The following is an 18882-nucleotide window of genomic DNA, read 5'->3' as shown; positions in this document are numbered from 1 at the left end:
GTCGCACCTATGCGGCCTCTACTAAATGGACCTCGCTTTGGAGTCGCCGACGTGGTCATCCAAGCGACTCGTCGGTGCTAGTGAGGAGAGGAGAATGTCAAAACGAATCCGAGACCGACTCGCACTGTCCTCCTTGACGCAACCACAAGCTCTTTTCCCCAATAGCGAGGAGTGCCGGGCGACTTTGCGTACAGTTCGTCAGTGTTGGAGCATTGCAACAGGCTGACTGTGTACAACATCTAAGGGAACGCATCTCGTCTGCTGCCGAACGAGCCCCACTAGGCCTTCTTGAGACGAGTGTCGACCACTGTGATAGCAAATCAGTCTGAAAATTCTGACAGGGGCAGCGAGCACACTGACGCTCTCTGAAGGAGGACACAATCTGCTGCTCTCGCTTTGCCTTCTCCTCGGCCTGTAGCTTGAGCATACCCCGCTTCTCTTCTGCAGTTATGACCTGGTTTTCCTTCCTGAGACGGACAGCATCTGCAGTCGAGTGTTCAGCCCGATTCTTGAGGTATTGCGCGTGCGGCACTCACTCATCTTCTTGTGTCGATTGCCACTCATGACGTAGCCGACCGATTCGAAACGGTTGATCTCTTCCTGTCCGATGCCCACTTCACCACGACGAGGGATCCGTGCACCCTCGGCAGCGTAGGCAGCCATCGCCGCGCCCTCACCTGGTCGCAGAGCCAGCCCGTATCTGGAGGGACGAGCCAATGAGCGCGGTCATTTGTAGGATCGCACAGACTGACGCTTTGGGGTTGAGTTTGGTACCTTTGGTGAAGCCCTCTGGCATCGGCCCGACTTCCTCATCAGACTCTTCGGCTGCCTGCGCAATCTCAGATCTGACGACTGCCGCTGCGACACTGTTGCCTCGTGAAGCGAAGTCAGCAGCTGGGCTCGCTGCTCGGACTTTGCTGCTCGATGGCGGCCCCTTTTCGACCCACAAGTCGTCCTCGTCCACAGCGTGTTGGATATGTTTGCTGACTGCATCTCCCGGTGATGGACTGTCCGAATCAGAGGCTGACATCGGATCATCGTCCGGGCGCATCCGCTTTGGCTCTCGGTCTCTGCTATCGTCGCGGCTGGCTTGGTGCCGGCGACTGCTCGAGTGCTTGCGTGAATCGCGATGTCGTTTCCTGTCTGATCGATCTTTGTCTTCTGCGTACCGACCCTCTGACTCGTCTTGTGAGTCATGATGCCGCCGCCTACTCGACGAGCCGTGATCACGGCGCGAGGATCTGTGCCTGTCCTTCCTGCTACTGCCGCTAGGCTCTCTTTGCCCGACCGAGCTCTCTGGGGCAGGTCGGGGAGGCGAGTCTGGCCAGATGGTGAGAGAAGAGCTCTCCCGCTGCTGTCGACGACTGCGAGCGCTCATTGGATCAGCCTTGTAAGCTGATGTCGTGACAGCGATGCTCAGGGACTGACGCTGCGAAGAAGCCATCGTCTCTCGGTCTGCGATCCTGAGAAGTGTGAGCGTAGCTGCGGTGTTGCTGCTGCTGATCGCTGTGGGCATACGGCTGCCAAGGCGCTCGTGCATCGCTCGGTCCATCCTGTCTGGCTTGACGGGAGCCGGCATACGAGTCCAGGGCTCTGTCGGGAGTCAGTCGTCGCTCGCTAGCCATGTCAGGTCTAGCTTCGCTCCGTCGCTTCGTCGCTTGATGAGCTGCGAGCACGGTCGAGTGACGCCTGGCAGCGCTGGCTAGGGAGGGCGGGCGAGTATAAGTAGGCGGCGGCGGCGAGCAGGCGCGAATCCTCTTTGGATCTCTCTTGGGGCGACTCGACAGGGCACCAGTGAGCCCTCTGAAGCCGTGCTGGCGCTGATGAGCAGGATCGATGGACTGGCCTCCAGCTATGCCGCCATCGCCAGACACTTTGCCTCCTCTCGACGCTCTCCAAGCCGACGGCTGACCGCGGTCACCCAGGCCGAGGCGTATCTGTACCACACCGCCCCCGACAGTGGTCCGAGAGCCAGCTCATCCGCTCACTCGGCTTCCGACCCTGCCTCTCAGCCTAGCAAGACATCAGGCCTACCTGCTCGACGGATCCGAGGTGGCTTCTTCTGGCAAAATGTCAAGTACAGCGATTTTCTGCGCAGGAAGTGGAACGGTCTCTTCGTACCTCTCGGTCCTCAGGACACGAGCCCCATCTCTGTCGATCCGGCCTCTACAGCCACTCTGGCTCGTGTCATGTCCGACCAAGCCGCCGAGACCGCCAAGAATCGCGAGCTCCTCCTGAAGACGCTCATGGACCAGCCAGCGTCAGTCGCTGCCTGGCCTTTTGCTCAGCACAGACGCTCATGCAAGCCCTGCACAGTATCTTGACGAAGCATGACCCTCACTCTCTTGCGCAGCCTTCGGACGCAAAGTCTTCAGGTCCCCAGTACTTTGATAAGAACCGTGCTCTTGCGCGAAAAAGCGAGGATCGCAGAGGCAGAACCGTCCGGCGCGATGCTCTAGAGGAAGTCGATGCGACACCCAGCATGCACTGGAGCGCTCAGAAGAGATCATTCTCGACGACTGCGACCGGCAGGAGCGTCAGTAGCGCAGGGCCGTCACTCAAAATTGCAGCTCAGTCTTCGAGCAGCCAAGACACAGGCAAGCTGTCGAGTGCGGCAGACAGAAAGCTCGGTGAAGCTGGAGAGGACAGTCGCCCGACGTCTGTCTCAATCAAACGCTCAGCTAGAATACCACTTCGCAGGCAAGACGAGCCTGATGCGGCACTGCTGATGCAGTATCGGCCGCTGCAATCACTCGAGACTCCCATCGACTCCATACCCAGCCAAGAGAATGTCCAGCCTGAACCCGATAGATTGCTTGATCGCCTGAGAGCTCTCAAGGAGTCGAACGTCAGGAGCGACGTTCCAAAGGCGCAAGGTGGGGATCATGCAACCCAACCATCCCTGGCCAGTATACGTCTGCAGAAAGCGCTCGTGCAACGCACGCCCAAAGTGTATCGTCAAGCGAGCTCGCCGAGCCGAAGCCGTAAACCGGGTCTGCCTCGCAAGCAAAGACAGACATTGTTGCACAGATCTGCCTCACCGCCTTTGTCAAGTGTCCTGAGAGCGGCAGAAGAGCTCTTACCAATCGATCCGACAAACAAGCGGAGCTACAGTGCCTCTACTTGCAAACTGGCTCCCCTCGCAAGACGCACTCGCGCCCGCATGACAAGGCCGCGCAACACGATCACACGAATTGTAGCCAGGCCGCGTTCACCTAGCGTTGCACAAACGACTGCCAGAGACGTTCCCGCAACGGCGAACATGTTGCTTCCGTGGGCGCAGTCGGCTCCGCCGGGCCTCTCGCCGTCAGCTGCAGAATCTGCTTTTGAGCAAGAGCTTTTCAAGTGGTTCCCAAACGCGCCCCGAATGGGCACACAGCCATCTCAGACGACTTCGTTCCCGAGTGACGCCATGATCGCAAGCAAAACTCCGAGTGAGATCTTCCAGAACCGTGTAAGATCTGCTCGCAGGGACAAACACGAGCCGACCTCGACGGACATCGAATTCGACAGACAGGTCGAGGCCATCAGTGCTCAGCCGACCGACTTGGACCTCTTGCGATGGGCCTCCGCTGTGCTCGATCTCCAGCTGGGCATGTCTCAGCATGACCCTTCGGACGAGATTGCAACAATCGATTTGACAACCTCAATCTATCCTCGCGTTCTTGCGAGGACTATGTCGGTCTTTCGAGTCCGATTCAATCGGCCTGCCGCAGCACTAGCCCTGTTCGAGGCAGCATCCACTAGATCAATCCGCCACCTGATTCTTGGCTGCACGACCGAGGTTTATAACGAGCTTTTGCGCGCGCACTGGCACTCTTACGGCAGTATCGAGACCGTGCTCGACGTCATGCTCGACATGCTCAAGAATGGCGTCGTCTTCAATGCTGCCACTGCAAGCATTGCCAACAGCATCGCAGAGGCAGTCATGGCAGATACGGTCCAAGCAGTCTCCGCTCACGAGCAATACAAGCTGAGCGCTGAAGCTGCACCCATATCAACGTACAATTGGGAAGATGAGACGAGCTCGGATGGCAAGGCTGCCGAAGCCTCTGCGACGCACGGCCAGCGAGAGTCACAAGGGCCCATCGATTCAGCTAGTCGGTTCAGCCGAGCCGAATTGAGAGCGCAACAGCAGATTGCAGAGATGATTGCAGATAGCGAGCAAGAGCGGCAACAAAGCCGTCGCAACGGTTCTGCATTTGCATCGCGCGCTTCGGAGCGTCCAGGCTCTGTCCGCTAGCAGGTGTCTTGTGTCTACGAGATGCATACATTCTTGATAAACATGGTGCAAAACAGACATTTACAGATGTGTATGCGTAGAGGGTCAGACTCAGCACGCTCATCGCGCGTGATAGCTTTGCTGGCCTGACTCGGTTCCGTGATGATAGCTGCGATATCCTGCAGGCGCGCGCACAGATGATTGGTATGATGGCGGAACGGTAGATGGTGGTGCAAAGGGCTGTCTCGAATCAGTGCTATCTCGCGCTGGCGGGGCCATGTACGTTGACATGTTCGGCGGGCCGATTGCAGTGGTGCTCGTCCGACTCTCGCCTTTCGCTCGTCGTCTGCCGGTACTTCTGCGGCTGGACCCATTCGTATAGGCTGCAGAAGCGGGCGTCCTCCTCCGAGTCTTACGTCCAAAGCAGCATCGCAAAAGCCACAGCAGAATTGCCACTGCAAGGAGCGCGATCACGACAGTGACAGGGATGGCAATCGCCAGATTCTGGCTGTACCAAGTACTGATGGTTGCACTTAGCGATCCGCGTTGACAATCTCCGTCCTGACATGTACCGCCATAGCCGCAAGGCGTCCCATCGACGAAGGTCGAATCGAGGATGATGCAGCCGGACGTATCCGAAGATGTGCAAGCGAGCGAACAGGTGCGGTCTGTGCGAACACTGCAGGCGCCTGTCAAATTGAGTGACCCGCCCTGTTGCTGACATTGTAGATCGCGCGAGGTGCATATTCCATCGGCACATGCCAGATTGTTGGATCCACAGCTTTTGCCGTTGCTCTCAAAGGTGTCAACCGGACAAGTACTCGAATTGCCTGTGCATGTTTCTGCAATATCGCATTGATCAGACAGAGCTGCCCGACAGACTGTGCCCGCGCTAGCGAGCTGGCAAGACGATGTACAGCAGGCAGACGTTGTGGGATCGCAGACAGAGCCTGGTGTGAATCTACAGGTCTGCGGATTGCAGCAAGCCGAGGTTCTGTTGCTACCCGGATCGCAGTCCTCACCTGGCTCCACGATGCCGTTTCCGCATTGCTGAAGTGAGATCAACGTGCGCTCGCCCGGTGTTGCGAGACAGCTTGTGTTCAAGCGACTGCCCAGTAAGCTGCAAACATTACCCAGCGAGCATGGCGAAAAGTTGCTGACTGTCTTTGTCGAGACAGGCGACATGATAAAGTCGGCATCCTGCGCGGCTCGACGTCAACTGAGTAGCTCGAGAACGCGAATATACCCACAGCATCGCATAGGCTCGTCGATAGCGGACAGCAGCTGCCGGACAGACTACAGCCTGATGCGCAGTCGTGTATTGCACCAAAGCTAGACAATTTGTGTCAGAATCACGATAGCAAGGAATAGGTGAGCAAAGCGTACTTATGACCAATCTCGTGCGCCATGACTTGCCATTCGCTCCGTACAGAAGCGGTAACCCCGGTACCACTTACGATGCCTGACGCAGCAGAGCCACCGTTGGCTGAGGCAGTCGTCGAACAGAGTTGACCCAGCCATGCAACGCCGACTTCTGAGCCTGATGAGCAATTGGTAAGCAAGTGCCAGAGTCCGGCGCCATCGCTGTCGCCCTTGTCGCCTCGCCATTGGCTGAAAACGCTAAGTCGATCGTCGAGCGCTAACCCAGAGCCAGAAGAGCTGCAGCCTAAATTCCATGGGGCGTCAGAGGTGGCAGTGGTCGGACATTGTGCGTCTTGTACATCGAGCTCGATGGCACCCAGGGCGACATTGAATGTCGAGGCATACAGGGCGTTTGCCGAATTGAGAACGGTGAGCAGGGTCGTCCGCGTTGCTTCTTGCGACGCTTGATTTTGCGTGTACGTGCAATCTGCAGCTAGACCCATAAAAACGACCCGGCGCTCGGTCGGACAGCCGACGGTCGAGTTGATGACGTCAATGAAATTGGTAGACAGATTGAGCCCACCAGCAACGTCGCCTCCACTTTGCCGCCTGTCCAGTCGAGGTTGATGTACGATGCCGTCCAGCATTGCCGACGCTTCACGAGCGCTAGCCGCGGAGAAGGTCTCAAAAGGGAACGCTTGTGAATGTCGGCGTTCCCAGTCAAGTTGCTGGGAGCCAAGATAGACCTCGTGATCGGGCGCGACGTTGTATGCCTGGCTGTCGTGTCCGCACGTTGAAGCAGCGGTAGCCCGGAGTTGATCTCTGTCGCGAAGGATGAGGGAATGCATCGCATAATCTTCGTCATCTCCGACAGGCATTGGGTCGTCATGGTACTTGGTCCGCTGATAGTGCTTGCTCGTGATCAGTTGATGCAACTCGCCTTGTTTCCAAAAGATCCCCTGCCAACCTTCGCCCGGCTGATCGCTCAAGGTCAGACGTGCAAGGTCGGTGTTTGTAGCCTCATCTGAGATCACGCCGGCCAGGAAAGCTTCGGCATTAACGGAAGAGGTGAAGACGTGACCTTGAAAAGCCTTGATATGGCTTGCGAGCAGAGGTTCAGTCCGTCGAGCGCCTTGAGAGTGGTAATGTATGCGTGCAGTGGGATGTAGTAGGTCCGCAGATGGACGCAGACCGATCCAGAAATGATCGTCGGCATCCGAAGCGTCACTCGCGGGTAGGGCCAGGGACAGCAGCACAGCGTGATCATCGTGCCTGACCTGCTTGATCTCGTTCTCTCGATCGAGGAGGCCGCGTCTCGTCAAGAGAGTGGCGTGCGAGTCATGCTCGACATCTATCCGCCGTCGGATGACGTTGCGCTTGCCGTATTTGACGATAGCAGGCGATGCAAAGACCTCGTCTTGACCCAGGAACAGATCGTTTGCAAAGTGCACCCGGGGCGACTGCAGATCATGCAGACGGACGATACTCGTCCCGAGATGCTCGAGTCGGTGTACATGAGTGAAGCTGGCAGGCCGTACCGAGTTTGCGCCTGCCAGCGTACTGAGCGCCAAGCACAAACAGAGACAAATCATCCGGTGCATCGCGGACGAAGGACTGCTCAGATATGCCGCCCGAGGTGACAAGAGCGATGCGCGAGATCTCCTATGTTTTGCTTGCTGTACATCAACTGGCGCCAAGCCTGGCCTCACAGTTGTTGTGATTCGACTCGGAACCATGGAAGCGGTCTGAGCTCGGTCTGACTGGCGAGGATTTGATTCCTCAGCGAGTGAGAGCCTTTCTCATTGACACATCAGTCCGAGACGGCTCGCCTGGGCCGTGGCTGGGGCAGTGCATTGCGTCAGCCGCCCGCCGAGCCAAGCGATGCCAAGAGCGCGTCCTGCAAGGAAATGAATGACAACTCTTGATCAAACATGATCACGATAACAACAACAGGAGGCTGCTAGATTGTCTGTCGTGCTTCACTCGTCAACGTACTGCGTCAGCTGTGCGAACATGATGCTTAGCCTTGACCAGTCCGTCAGTCGGCGCGGAGAACTCACGTCGAGCGTCAGGGTACGAGAGGTGCTGTTTTCGACATCGCGCCAGATACCGACGAGTCCAGCCGCTTTCTCGTAAAAGGGCGCTTTCAGTGAGATGACGAGGAACTGAAATGACTCGCTGGCCCGACTTCGAACACTGCCGAAAGCTATCAGCACGAAGTCAGCTTGCAGAACCCGACAGACATACTACTCTGCGATGCGGCTGACATTGGTATTGTCGAGTGCTGCATCGACCTCGTCCAGTACGAAAAATGGTGAAGGCCGATAGCTATGGATAGCAAAGAGCAACGCAAGCGCAGCCATCGTCTTCTCGCCGCCGGAAAGATGATCCATATCTCGGAACCGCTTCATTGGGGGCATTGCGTGATATTTGATGCCCGAAAGATATGGCTCGTCTCCATCCTCAAGGGAGAGATACGCCGTGCCTCCGATGGGACTGTTCTTGCCTCTTGTCAGATCCTTGTAGACGGAATCGATACGCTCTGAGATATGGTTGAAGGCTCTGTTGAAAAGCTCGCTGCGGTGCTTTCGAATCTTGTTGAAAGCATCGCCTGCCTGTTTTGCTTGCTTGCGCGCCTTATCAAAATCACGGTCGCTCGCTGCCAGCTTTGCCTCGACATCGTCGAGTCTGTAACGACTATTCAGGCCAGCGGGACGCCAAGGCAAGCAGACGTACCGATCAATAGCTCGAACGTTGGGCGCACTACGCTCGATATCGCCATCGAGAGCAGCAATCTGCGCAAGCATCTCTGCAGCATAATTCGCGCTGAATTCCTGCACGTCTTTCCTGGTTAGTGTGCAACTTGGACAAGACAGAGCTGCCGACCTCGCGCTCGGCCTCCTCGAGCTCCACATAATCGACGAGCAGGCCGTACGTCTGCACGCGTGTTGCAGCTGGACTGCCGTCATCATCCTGTGCAACTTCGTCCAGCGGTACGTCATCAAGTCTGCCTTCTTCGAGAGGCAAATCGATGTCTTCGAGCCGACAGCGTCGAAACAATCCGAAACGATCGGCACCCGCCTTGATCCGAGCATTCTCCTGCGGACGCGATCAGCACGATATCCTTGTGCAACAGCTTGCGCGGTACTTTGCTTGCAATCGATCGCAGCAATTCTTCGAGCGCAGCCGCAGCCTTTGAGCTGGCAGCCTTTGCATCGTCGACATCCGCCTGCTTTTGGGCAAGCGCTCCTTGTTCAGTAACGGCAGATTCTCGTAGCGCGCCAATCTCGGCTTCGATCTTCTCAAAATCGCTTGAGAGAAGCTCTTTCTGGGCAGTGATGTCGGCTATCGCTCGACGTTGAGCATCCGCCGTTCCCTTCAAGACAGCCAGACGATCTTCTAGCCCTTGAAGCTGCTGAGCATCAAACGTTGTCTGATGGACAAGTCGCGCGATCTGTGTGTCATATCGCAAACGACTCTCTTTGATATGGCGGGCCAACTCGACCTGCTGTCCCTCATATTCTCGGATGTTTGCAATGCCGATGCGGGCGCAGAAAGCAGCAAAGATAGTGTCTTCTTCACGATCAATGACTTGTGTCATGCTCGCCAGTCGCTCGTCCAGGCTAGTCTTGACATCTATTGTATTGCTGAGCGAAGTCTGAAGACGTTGCATAGACTCGCGAAGGTGTAGACGCTCTGAGCCGATATCGCGCAATCGCGCCTCGATGGCAGTCTGTCCAATCTGTGTTAGCCCAGCACCATGCCACCGAGCGATACTCACCTGCTCGTCTTTTGTGGCAGCAAGCTCGGCCTCCAATCGTGTGATTTCTGTAAGCACACGATCATCTGCTTCTGTACGAGGCTTCATGCGACGAAGCTCGATGAGCTGAGCGCGCAGGGCCTCCTCCTCCCGGCGAAGTCGATCGGTTGACTGTGCATCCCACGAGCGCGCGCTTTCAGTACCGTCTTGACCACCCGTTATGAGGCCACTCTTGTGGTAGATTGTGCCATCAAGTGTGATGACTTTGACCTTTTCCTTGAGATCGTAGACGACATGCTTTGCCACAGCCGAAGTATCGCAGACGAGTGCACTGCCACAAGCGTGCAGCAAAGCTGGCGTAATACTCGGATCGAAAACAATGAGATCGATGGCAAGAAGGGCGCCTTGGGTCAGCGCCTTGTACTTTTCACTTATTGGCTGTGCTTGGATCGTGTCAAGTGGAATAAATGTCGCCTGACCGGCTCGCTGATTGCGCATATACTCTATGCACTCCATCGCTGTCTTTTCCGAATCGACGATCACCGAGTCCAGGTTTCGGCCTAGCACGGTGCTGATAGCGAGTTTGTACTTAGTTTCTGTTGGCTTGCACAGGTCAACAAGTCGACCGCGAACACCTGTACAGGCATGAGCTGATTATGATATGCTAATGTAGGTGCTGACCAGGATAGATGCGACGCAAGCTAGACAGAGTTTCCTTGAGACGTGCTTCTCGCTGAGACTCTTTTTCCGCAGCCGTGGCGAGCATGAGGGCCTTGTACTTTTCGGCCAGCTTCTCATTGCATTCGGCTTCAAGTTGTCTGCTGGGGACATGAGCGCGACCTTGACAGCCAGTGGACTGCTTACGTCAGCCGAGCCCGATCAGCTTGTACAGCGCCAATCTCAGACTTCTTCTTGCTGATGGCGCTTTGGAGGTGCGCAAGTCTGCTGACTACCTGTGCGAAGCTCGCTTGCAAGACTGCAGCATCGGCTTCGAGCTTGCCGTCCTTGTAGCGGGCCTGCTGTAGCTTATCTTCGAGCGCCTGAATGCGATCGCTTTGTACCTTGAGATCACGGGATACGTTTGCTGCTTGCTGACGCTCTGCAACTGCGCGAGTCGTCGCCTCTGATTTCAAAATTTGGTAATCGCTGAGATCGGCTTGGCTCAAGGAGAAGCCCTGGCGGGAGGAAAGCCGTCGCTGCTCTTCCTCGTGCTGCTGTGCTGCAGCTCGCACAATGTCGAGATCTCGGTGGAGACTTGCGAGCGTCGTAGCGCGTGCGACGCGATCTTTGTCGACTTGCTCACTTATACTCTGCGCCTTGGCTAGTTTGCGTACTGCATGGTCGATTTGCGTCTCGAGTGCGAGCATGTCGGGTTTACGCTCTTCGTATTCTGCTTCTCTGCGCTTGATCTGCTTCTCGACTTTGACAGCATCCTTTGACGCCGCAGAGAGTTCCTTGCGCCTCGACTTGAGCAGTGCATCCTTCTCGGTGCTATCTCTCTGCTTTGCTGGCAGACTGGCTTGCATCTTATCAATCCCGACTGATAGAGCATCGATATCTTTGGTCAGGTGATAGAGACGGTATACGATCTCATGTTGAATTTTCTGAGCGCGCTCGGCCTTGAGGGCAGCGAAGCGCTCGGCATCTGCTCGCATGTCGCGAAAGTGCTTGATCTCGGTACGGTAGCTGCGCTGCTTTGAGAAATTGGCCGTACTCGCCGTCGTGGCTTTTGCATAAGCGTCTTTGGCCTCGTCATAATCGGACTTGAGATCGAGCGAGCCGCTGATCTGATCGACGAGCCGTGCAAGCTCTGCTGGGCTCTGGGAAGCGACTGCCTCGACGTCGCCTTGGAAGACAAGAAAATTGCGAGCCTTGACAAGGATGGACTGACTCTCGAGGAGAGCGTTGTAGCGGTCATAGGTCATCTTGCGATCGTTGTGATAATAGGCCGACTGGCCAGATGCAGTCACGGTGCGCTTGAAGAGATGCTCCTTTCCCGCCGAGTCACGATAGACTGCCATGACCCAAGCATCTTTGGCTAGCGTCAGATCTTCGCCTGACTCTTCGGGCCCGTCAGCATCGGGATCGTCGACATGCATGCCATCCTGGTCACCCTCGTCTTCACTCGAGCCAGGCACATCAGGATTGCGGGGTGGTCGGACACGCTTTCTCTTGCTTGGAGATGCCGATCCATCTGACTCTGCTCCTTTGCGATAGATCAGGTCGGCCAGACTCTTGGACCTGAGCTGAGCTGAACGGATGCCGAGGACGAAAGAGATGGCATCCATCACGTTTGACTTGCCGGCTCCATTTGGCCCAATGACAGCGCTGAAGCTGCCAAAGGGGCCAATGATCTGATGACCTGCATAAGACTTGAAGTCCTTCACCTCGAGCCGCTCGAGCATCTTGTCTGGCCGGCGTCTCGTCTACAGACCAGCCTTGGAGCTTGGACGCGACGCGCGCGCAGGAACAGTCAATCGTTTTTCTTCGTGTCGTGAGAGATTCTGCCGCCTGCGTGCCCTGTTGAGCCGAGACGAGAAGAGCTGCTCGTGGGTTGACAGAGCGGCTAGTCTGGCTCGACTGCCTCCCAAGCAGGTCCTACTAGCGCTCAGCGTAGCAGCTTACCTCGGCCGTTGCGCTGATCCGGCTCATCTATCGAGGATCAGCTTGAGCCTCTTCAACGGCTCGGCGCTCTCGCACTATCTCGACGAGCCGACAACAGAGTCATTTGCAGCTGTCGCAGGTGCTGACCATCCAAGCAAGTGCTTCAACGCGACTCAGTGGAGTCACCTCTCTTACCAAGAGTCTATCGACCTTTTCAGCTCGACCTTCAACTCGGACGATCCAGCCTCTGTGCGATACGGCTGTCCGGGACGATCAACCTGCTTTGCGAGACGTTACGCCCGCTTGCTTCGGTCCGCCGGGCTGATCAGGAGCAGCTCAGCACGATCTCACGCGGCTGCTCACCTCTCGGACGATTCGACCTCGTCAGGCTTTGCCTCTACAGCCTCGTCCTTAAGCGCATCTCGTCTGACCGGCGTCAATATGGCGCCAGGGAAATCGCAAGCAAGAATCTACGCCGATGTGAACGAGCAATACGGCAGAGCTTGGTGGGACTATGGTGCGTCTACTGCGCTCTATCGCGTCGCCCGGAAGCTAAGGCCGGCATGCACAGACAACCTCATGGTATCTTGGGGGTACGTTCGCTGACTCGGCAATGTAATCCCGTTTACACGGTCGTGCAGGATCCAAGACAACTACGAAGTCGTCAGAAAAGTCGGTCGCGGCAAATACTCTGAAGTCTTTGAAGGCATCAACATTGCCAACGATGAAAAGTGCGTCATCAAAGTAAGCACAGACTCTGTCGGGTGGAGTTGCGCTCATGCGAGAGCCCGAGTAGGTCTTGAAGCCTGTCAAGAAGAAGAAGATCAAGCGAGAGATCAAGATCCTACAGAACTTAGCTGGCGGACCCAACGTCATCGGTCTCCTGGACGTCGTCCGGGATCCACAGGTGAGCCACGCGCCTAGCTGTGCATGTCCAGACTGATGCAGAAACATATGCAGAGCAAAACTCCCTCAATCATCTTCGAGTACGTCAACAACACAGACTTTAAAGTCCTCTATCCCAAATTTACCGACTATGACGTCCGGTATTACATCCTCGAACTCCTCAAAGCACTCGACTTTTGCCACTCTCGAGGCATCATGCACCGCGACGTCAAGCCCCATAATGTCATGATAGACCACGAGAATCGCAAGGTGCGAAGACTTTGCTGTCGCTGATCGCAAGCTGACACGTTGATCCAGCTCCGACTGATCGATTGGGGTCTAGCCGAATTTTACCACCCGAACACAGAGTACAATGTTCGCGTGGCATCACGCTACTTCAAAGGGCCAGAGCTACTCGTCGACTTTCAAGAGTACGATTACAGTCTCGACCTGTGGAGTCTTGGAGCCATGTTTGCTTCTATGGTCAGCTCTAGTCTGTGTGCTCATGGTGTAAACGACTGATCAGTGCGGGTAGATATTCCGCAAGGAGCCATTCTTTCATGGCCACGACAACTATGATCAATTGGTCAAGATTGCCAAAGTACTCGGCACAGACGAGCTATATGCCTATCTGGAAAAGTACGACATCGATCTAGACGCCCAGTATGACGACATACTTGGCCGTTATTCGCGCAAGGCCTGGAGTCGCTTCATAACGTCAGTTCGCGTGGCTGAGTAACTGACAGAATGCTGACTCTTGGTCTAGATCCGAGAATCAGCGGTACATCTCGAACGTCGCCATTGACTTTCTAGACCGTCTGCTCAAATACGATCACGCCGAACGTCTGACTGCACGAGAGGCCATCGATCACCCTTATTTCCAGCCTGTGATAGAGAAAGAAGGGCTACGATTAGAACATTAGTATGTTGTACAAGCTGTCCAAGCCTAGACTCGAGGCCGCCGAAACATCACTTGTGATATGTGACATGTGACCGACCACGCGACTGTGCACGCGATGATGAGTGAATCTGCGGATCATGAATCCCAATGTCCGAGCGAAAGTGCGAGGTCGCAGCTCATCGGTGATAATGCCCTGCTCGTCTCTTGTCGCTTACTCACCCGCCTCTCTGCTATCGCACCGGACTCGAGATGACTGCTACCATGAAGAAAGTCCTCATCGTCGGCGGAACGTCTGGCTTGGGCGAAGGTGAACACAGACATGCTATATAGCAATGAGGAGCGTCTCACGCAGGCTTGCAGAATATGCTCGAGCTTTCGTGAAGCAAGGCAAGACCGTCATCATCGCCGGCCGACGTCAAGACCGACTGGATGTGTTGAAAGAAGAGCTACCATCGCTGTGGACTTTCCAGGCAGGTACTCTTCCCCTGCTTTGTCCGACTCTGATCTCAAAGCGGCAGTGGGATGTATCCGACCTGGCCGCCTGTAAGGATCGAGTCACGGCAATATTGAGAGATCATCCAGATCTCGACAGCGTTTTGCTCAATGCAGGTGTCCAGAAATTCCCGAATTTCCTAGACGAATCTTCGACCACGAACGAGTCCATCGTCGAAGAGATCAGCATCAATTTCTCCGCGCCCGTCGTGCTGACCCGCTTGTTCTTGCCGCACCTGGCGAAAGTGGCGAGCAATGGGCAGCCTGCAAACCTTATGATCACGTCGTCAGGTCTTGCGTTCACCCCTTTCGGCTACTTCCCAGTCTATTGCGCAACCAAAGCCGGAATGCATTCATTTTGCGTCGGACTGCGCCAGCAGATCAACCAGGCGCCCGATTCTGTCAAGGAGAAACTCAATGTGATTGAAATAGTTCCACCTTACGTAGACGACACAGGTCTCGGTGATAGAGACTACATGATCAAAGCAGCGCCCAAGAACGTGCCGATGCCGCTGCGCGATTGGATGGAGTCCAGCCTGGCGCGCCTTGCTGAGACGCGTGAGAATGGGCGACCCTTTAAAGAGATAGCCGCAGGCACGTCACAGACCCGCGTCGATACCTGGCGCAATTCGGTCGGCAAGATGTACGAAAGCATGGGCATAGACTGCTAGCGTTCGACACTGACAAGTGTAAACCTCTGACACCTCTCACGAAGCCCATAGAGCACTTAGTGACCTTCATATGCAAGCGCATCCATTCTTAACCTATCGAAGATCCACGTGTTACGCGTCATGATCACGTTGAAATGTCGCGGTCAGGCTGACTCGGCATCGGTCGAGCTCGCTCTTGCGATTAGCCGCGGCGCTATCATAACCGGGTAAGGACGATAAAGCTCAGATGGCTACCGGTTGTGCAGCTAACAGTGCTATCAGAGCAAGGATGACAAGTGTAGTACTGGACACCTTTGACGGCTTTCCGACGCGGGCTCTCATCGCGGCGCCAACGGCCGCCAGCAGCAACGACACGACTGTCCTTCTCGTCGCGCCGGCTACTGGTGTCCCCGCTCGTTTCTACGGCGCATTTGCGAGCTGGGCAGCAGAAACTTACCGCATCATAGTCTTGACGGTTGAGGTGCGCTACGTCGGCAGCAGCTTCCCTGATGGCATCGACCTCAAAGACCCAGAGGCGAAGAAAGCAGCGCTCATCGGCGGCAAATTGACGACGATCGAGCATCACTGGCTCGCCGACATCCGTGCCGGGTTGCAATACGTTCGGAAAACATACCCTGGCTCTCGCATCCTATATCTTGGTCATTCCGTTGGCGCACAAATGTTCCCTATGATCTCGCCTGAGCGCGATTGGTGCTCGTCCGTCCTGTTTGTCGCGAATGTCGTCCCATACAATGGCTACTTTCCTGACGAAGCAGCAACTCGACAAAATGTAGCCGATCTAGTCAAGCGGACGCTGCATTTGGGCTACTATCCTGCTTCAGAGTCGCGCATGGGTGACGACATACCCCAGGGCGTAGGACTCGATTGGCTTCGATGGCGAGGATTTCCGCAGTACTGCGCGTACGAGTATAGAGACATGCACAATAGCTACAGAGGTCGGATTTTGTCACTCGGCTGGGCGGACGACTGGCTGGTCAGCCGACAAAGAATGGACGCGCTACTTCACTGCCTACCCAATGCGCACGTCACCCGCGTCATTGTCGATCCGCTCCTTCAGAGCCCAGCCTGGCCGGCGGCTGGACATGTAGATATGTTCAAGCCAAAGCATAGAGACACTGCCTGGCCGATGATGATGCGATGGCTCCTCGACCAAGAGCTTCCTACAATCAAATGTGACATCTGGGACAACAAAGCAGGCGAGGAAGGCTATCTTCGCAATAAACCGCCGAGCCTTGTCGTCGCAGCAGTCGATGCCAAGCTATGACCGGATCTGAGATTGCTCTGTATGCCCAGATTGCACCCAAGTCAGAAGTACCGGTTGCTGCGTAATCGCATTCGCCGCTTCCCTTGTCACAGCGGGAACACATTATCGGACCTCCCCGTGGATATCTGCCAGATCTTCAGTTACCGCATCGTTATGATAGCAGTATCGCCCGCTTTCCAGCTCCCGTCATCGCGAAACGCATCACGGACAGATTAGCAGCTGCTCGTTCGTCAACACGATCAGCTTCGCTCAGTGATGTGCAGCCTGCGCCCCCTACGGATGTGCTTGTCTGCCTCGCGTTTACACGGACTTTCGGTCTGACATTGCTTTGCCCGTCGCTTTGGTCTATACACATCTTATTCTGGTCAAATCAATACGGTCATGCCTGCTGGTACTGGGTATCCGTCGGTGACACCACTGCACGTTGGGCGCTCAAGATCCCTATCACTCGCACCAAACCTGCGAGAGGCTCCAAGCTACATTAGCTCATGCAAGACACTCAAATGAGGCATCAGCTTGTAGCTCGGTCTCGAGCTGAAGATCCGTCGGACAAGACGAGCGGATACTCCCTTGAGACTGCTGGCTACATCTTCAGTGTCACTTCGATCGCGTTGCGATGCCACTCATCGTTGGCTCCCCAAGTTGCAACGAAATTCAAGCATTCCGCTCATCACTCAAAGTGTAATACCCATGCACTTTGACATGATCCACTCTCGATCTCAATAGAAGTGGAAGTAAATTGCATCATATAGTACTGAAGATCTGTGCCCTGCAAGTCGATGTAATGATCAGCTTTCTTGTTGGCAGGTAAGAACCAAACTTATAAAGAGTCGGGGTGGAGAGAGAGGAGTGCCTGGTATCGCACACCTGTCTCTCTCGCGTGTACAAGGCTGAGGGACGAACGCCTAGCATCGCACACTCGTCCCTCTGACGCGTTATCGATCTTCTTGTCGTCCATCTTGAGGCTGTCGAGTGTTGCTGTCGAGCCACGAGCTGCTCCGACGAGCGAGCAAACCTCCAAGGCTGGCCGCATTCGGCAGAGCACTTGTCGCAGGCGAATACTCTTGGCTCGCTGCAAATACCTCGTCTGGAGTTGTCCGTCGCTGATAGGTTGCAAAGCTACCTCCGGGCTCCAGTGTTCATAGGCAAAGCAAGANCCAGAGGCGGTTGTTGTCTTCTTGCTGACCAGCTTCTCGTCTGAACGACCGAGCGCGCCTCAACTTGACAGCCGCGAGCACAGCAGGTCAAATCTCGTCGGCTTNCGCTCGTCCGCTTGAGGCGCCTCACNCGGTTGTTCCTCATCGNGGACAGGTCACCACACCTGCCTAGAGGCCGCGGTCCCGGGATGTTCCCAATTAGAGCGTCTGAAGCGGCTGTTGTCTTCTTGTCGGCCACGATTCTCGCCTCGACGAGTAAAGGCGCCTCCCACTGATACTCGTGAGCTTCTCCAAGATTTCCAGAATGGTCACGGGCAGTCCTTCTCTCGCAGCTAGTCGCATAGAAAAGGAGCTCCCCGTCGAATCAGCCAGTCTGCGAGTCTGGCCTCGAGCTAGCTCCAGATCATCACAGCTTTCGCAAAGGGTCTGAACGGGCATGTCGATCTTCTTGCTTGGTCGTCAGAGCGTCATTGACGAGCGAGCAGGCCTCCAGATGATAGCGTGGGGCAACCACGACTAGCCAAATGTTGTCGACCAAGACTCTTCNTTCGCTGCATCTCCCTGCATAGANTACCCGTCCTCGAGCATGCTGATCTCTGAGTGCTATCAAGGATCCTCGCAAGACAGTGNCGGACTNNTATTGTCGTGCTGGNNGAGNNTGGCGCGCAAGGGAGAAAAAGCACAGACGTGNTAATTATCTCTGCTCGGGNNAGTTCGGTGATCTGCGCGCCTTGTCCGATTGATCACGCGCCAGCAGACCTGCAGATCATGGAATCGTCTAGCATCATAGCCTTCACGTCTCACCACAAGCTCGGCCAGTATCAGATGCCAGCTTCAAGCTGATGGCGGGAATAATGCTCGTGCCAACCGCATGCTGTTGGCATTTCTCACGACAGTCTGGCGCATATTGTCTAGGCCTTGCGCTACTTGTCTCGTACTTATCGGCAACCATGTTTGATCCTTCGGTGTCATCTCTGCTATTTGATGTGCATGATGAACCTCAATGGATGCGTTTGTTGATTTCTCTGCGATAACTTCCGTCTTTGCATTCGCTGCTCGATATGTCCCAGCCACGCGCTGTCACCACTTGTTGGTCAGAAAAGGGCAAAACAGACTCAGCCACCATCAAACCTTTCGTGCGAGTGAAGTAGAGAACACAAGCTGACAGATCACGCTGTCATCATCGTCAAGCGGATGCATGCTAAGAAAATCTACAACATCGATCTGTTTCCTGGCGCATGAGATTCTCATTGATACATGTTCCTTTCTTCATGCACATCAAAGAGCAGCTCAAGCTGAAGAATCTCCGCTACAAGCAATTGAAGACTGATCTCTTCGATCCTCCCGATGGTACTTTGGAACCGAAAGGCACCAAGGATTTTGAATCTGTCCTATAACAATCCAGCAACAAGTGAGCACCTCATCGCAGTCAAAGGAACGCCCCAGGAAGTGACAGCAATGGTCGAGACAAACAGCCGGACCTGAAGACTATCCCGCTGATAATGTCAAGTGCACAGTAAAGACACGGCGAGAGGTCATCACAAGCAACAAGCCGTTTGTCAGC

The 18882-nt window shown here is 55.3% G+C and overlaps 8 protein-coding genes across 8 annotated transcripts; 4 read left to right on the top strand and 4 right to left on the bottom strand.

The window, feature by feature from the left end:
• Nucleotides 1–25: 25 nt before the first annotated feature.
• L969DRAFT_51155 (uncharacterized protein) lies at nucleotides 26–226 on the top strand (the record flags this gene model as incomplete). Its single annotated transcript, XM_014711313.1, has 1 exon — nucleotides 26–226. The coding sequence occupies one exon, from the start codon at nucleotides 26–28 to the stop codon at nucleotides 224–226; it is 201 nt and encodes a 66-aa protein (XP_014566799.1).
• On the bottom strand, nucleotides 169–1724 carry L969DRAFT_517315 (uncharacterized protein). The gene is made up of 5 exons (XM_014711312.1): nucleotides 1429–1724; nucleotides 753–1364; nucleotides 537–700; nucleotides 361–483; nucleotides 169–307 (listed from the first exon to the last, which is right to left on the bottom strand). The coding sequence occupies exons 1-5, from the start codon at nucleotides 1623–1625 to the stop codon at nucleotides 279–281; spliced, it is 1125 nt and encodes a 374-aa protein (XP_014566798.1). The 5' UTR covers nucleotides 1626–1724; the 3' UTR covers nucleotides 169–278.
• L969DRAFT_516937 (uncharacterized protein) lies at nucleotides 1627–4293 on the top strand. The gene is made up of 2 exons (XM_014711311.1): nucleotides 1627–2260; nucleotides 2317–4293. Exons 1-2 carry the CDS (start codon nucleotides 1824–1826, stop codon nucleotides 4241–4243), a joined length of 2364 nt encoding a protein of 787 aa, XP_014566797.1. The 5' UTR covers nucleotides 1627–1823; the 3' UTR covers nucleotides 4244–4293.
• A 49-nt stretch (nucleotides 4294–4342) lies between these two features.
• L969DRAFT_95293 (uncharacterized protein) lies at nucleotides 4343–11632 on the bottom strand (the record flags this gene model as incomplete). The annotated part of the gene is made up of 11 exons (XM_014711310.1): nucleotides 4343–5422; nucleotides 5473–5554; nucleotides 5609–7382; nucleotides 7641–7780; nucleotides 7832–8272; nucleotides 8321–8418; nucleotides 8471–8683; nucleotides 8733–9317; nucleotides 9366–9979; nucleotides 10026–10162; nucleotides 10209–11632. 11 exons carry the CDS (start codon nucleotides 11630–11632, stop codon nucleotides 4343–4345), a joined length of 6588 nt encoding a protein of 2195 aa, XP_014566796.1.
• A 69-nt stretch (nucleotides 11633–11701) lies between these two features.
• L969DRAFT_50826 (uncharacterized protein) lies at nucleotides 11702–13756 on the top strand (the record flags this gene model as incomplete). Its single annotated transcript, XM_014711309.1, has 9 exons — nucleotides 11702–11768; nucleotides 11878–12465; nucleotides 12520–12541; nucleotides 12590–12692; nucleotides 12745–12855; nucleotides 12909–13103; nucleotides 13152–13316; nucleotides 13369–13550; nucleotides 13600–13756. The coding sequence occupies 9 exons, from the start codon at nucleotides 11702–11704 to the stop codon at nucleotides 13754–13756; spliced, it is 1590 nt and encodes a 529-aa protein (XP_014566795.1).
• A 239-nt stretch (nucleotides 13757–13995) lies between these two features.
• On the top strand, nucleotides 13996–16161 carry L969DRAFT_95291 (uncharacterized protein; the record flags this gene model as incomplete). The annotated part of the gene is made up of 5 exons (XM_014711308.1): nucleotides 13996–14041; nucleotides 14095–14204; nucleotides 14253–14869; nucleotides 14975–15103; nucleotides 15159–16161. The coding sequence occupies 5 exons, from the start codon at nucleotides 13996–13998 to the stop codon at nucleotides 16159–16161; spliced, it is 1905 nt and encodes a 634-aa protein (XP_014566794.1).
• Nucleotides 16162–16850: 689 nt separating this feature from the next.
• L969DRAFT_88635 (uncharacterized protein) lies at nucleotides 16851–17317 on the bottom strand. The gene is made up of 2 exons (XM_014711307.1): nucleotides 17285–17317; nucleotides 16851–17233 (listed from the first exon to the last, which is right to left on the bottom strand). Exons 1-2 carry the CDS (start codon nucleotides 17302–17304, stop codon nucleotides 16906–16908), a joined length of 348 nt encoding a protein of 115 aa, XP_014566793.1. The 5' UTR covers nucleotides 17305–17317; the 3' UTR covers nucleotides 16851–16905.
• Nucleotides 17318–18152: 835 nt separating this feature from the next.
• L969DRAFT_51265 (uncharacterized protein) lies at nucleotides 18153–18518 on the bottom strand (the record flags this gene model as incomplete). Its single annotated transcript, XM_014711306.1, has 2 exons — nucleotides 18153–18395; nucleotides 18450–18518. The coding sequence occupies 2 exons, from the start codon at nucleotides 18516–18518 to the stop codon at nucleotides 18153–18155; spliced, it is 312 nt and encodes a 103-aa protein (XP_014566792.1).
• Between the last annotated feature and the right edge of the window lie 364 nt (nucleotides 18519–18882).

This window comes from Mixia osmundae (genome assembly GCF_000708205.1).
Source record: "Mixia osmundae IAM 14324 unplaced genomic scaffold scaffold_7, whole genome shotgun sequence".
NCBI classification, from domain to species: domain Eukaryota; kingdom Fungi; phylum Basidiomycota; class Mixiomycetes; order Mixiales; family Mixiaceae; genus Mixia; species Mixia osmundae.
This window is presented reverse-complemented; position numbering and strand designations above follow the sequence as displayed.

What these genes read in the sequence shown, in the direction of transcription:
- L969DRAFT_517315 (XM_014711312.1), bottom strand. Translation starts at nt 1,625, where the DNA reads ATGGCTAGCGAGCGACGACTGACTCCCGACAGAGCCCTGGACTCGTAT. An exon ending in ACCAAACTCAACCCCAAAGC is followed by an intron (nt 701 to 752) that starts GTCAGTCTGTGC and finishes TCGTCCCTCCAG; the next exon opens with ATACGGGCTGGCTCTGCGAC. An exon ending in TGTGTCCTCCTTCAGAGAGC is followed by an intron (nt 308 to 360) that starts GTCAGTGTGCTC and finishes TTGCTATCACAG; the next exon opens with TGGTCGACACTCGTCTCAAG.
- L969DRAFT_516937 (XM_014711311.1), top strand. Translation starts at nt 1,824, where the DNA reads ATGAGCAGGATCGATGGACTGGCCTCCAGCTATGCCGCCATCGCCAGA. An exon ending in ACGCTCATGGACCAGCCAGC is followed by an intron (nt 2,261 to 2,316) that starts GTCAGTCGCTGC and finishes AGCCCTGCACAG; the next exon opens with TATCTTGACGAAGCATGACC.
- L969DRAFT_88635 (XM_014711307.1), bottom strand. Translation starts at nt 17,304, where the DNA reads ATGAACACTGGAGCCCGGAG. An exon ending in ATGAACACTGGAGCCCGGAG is followed by an intron (nt 17,234 to 17,284) that starts GTAGCTTTGCAA and finishes AGGTATTTGCAG; the next exon opens with CGAGCCAAGAGTATTCGCCT.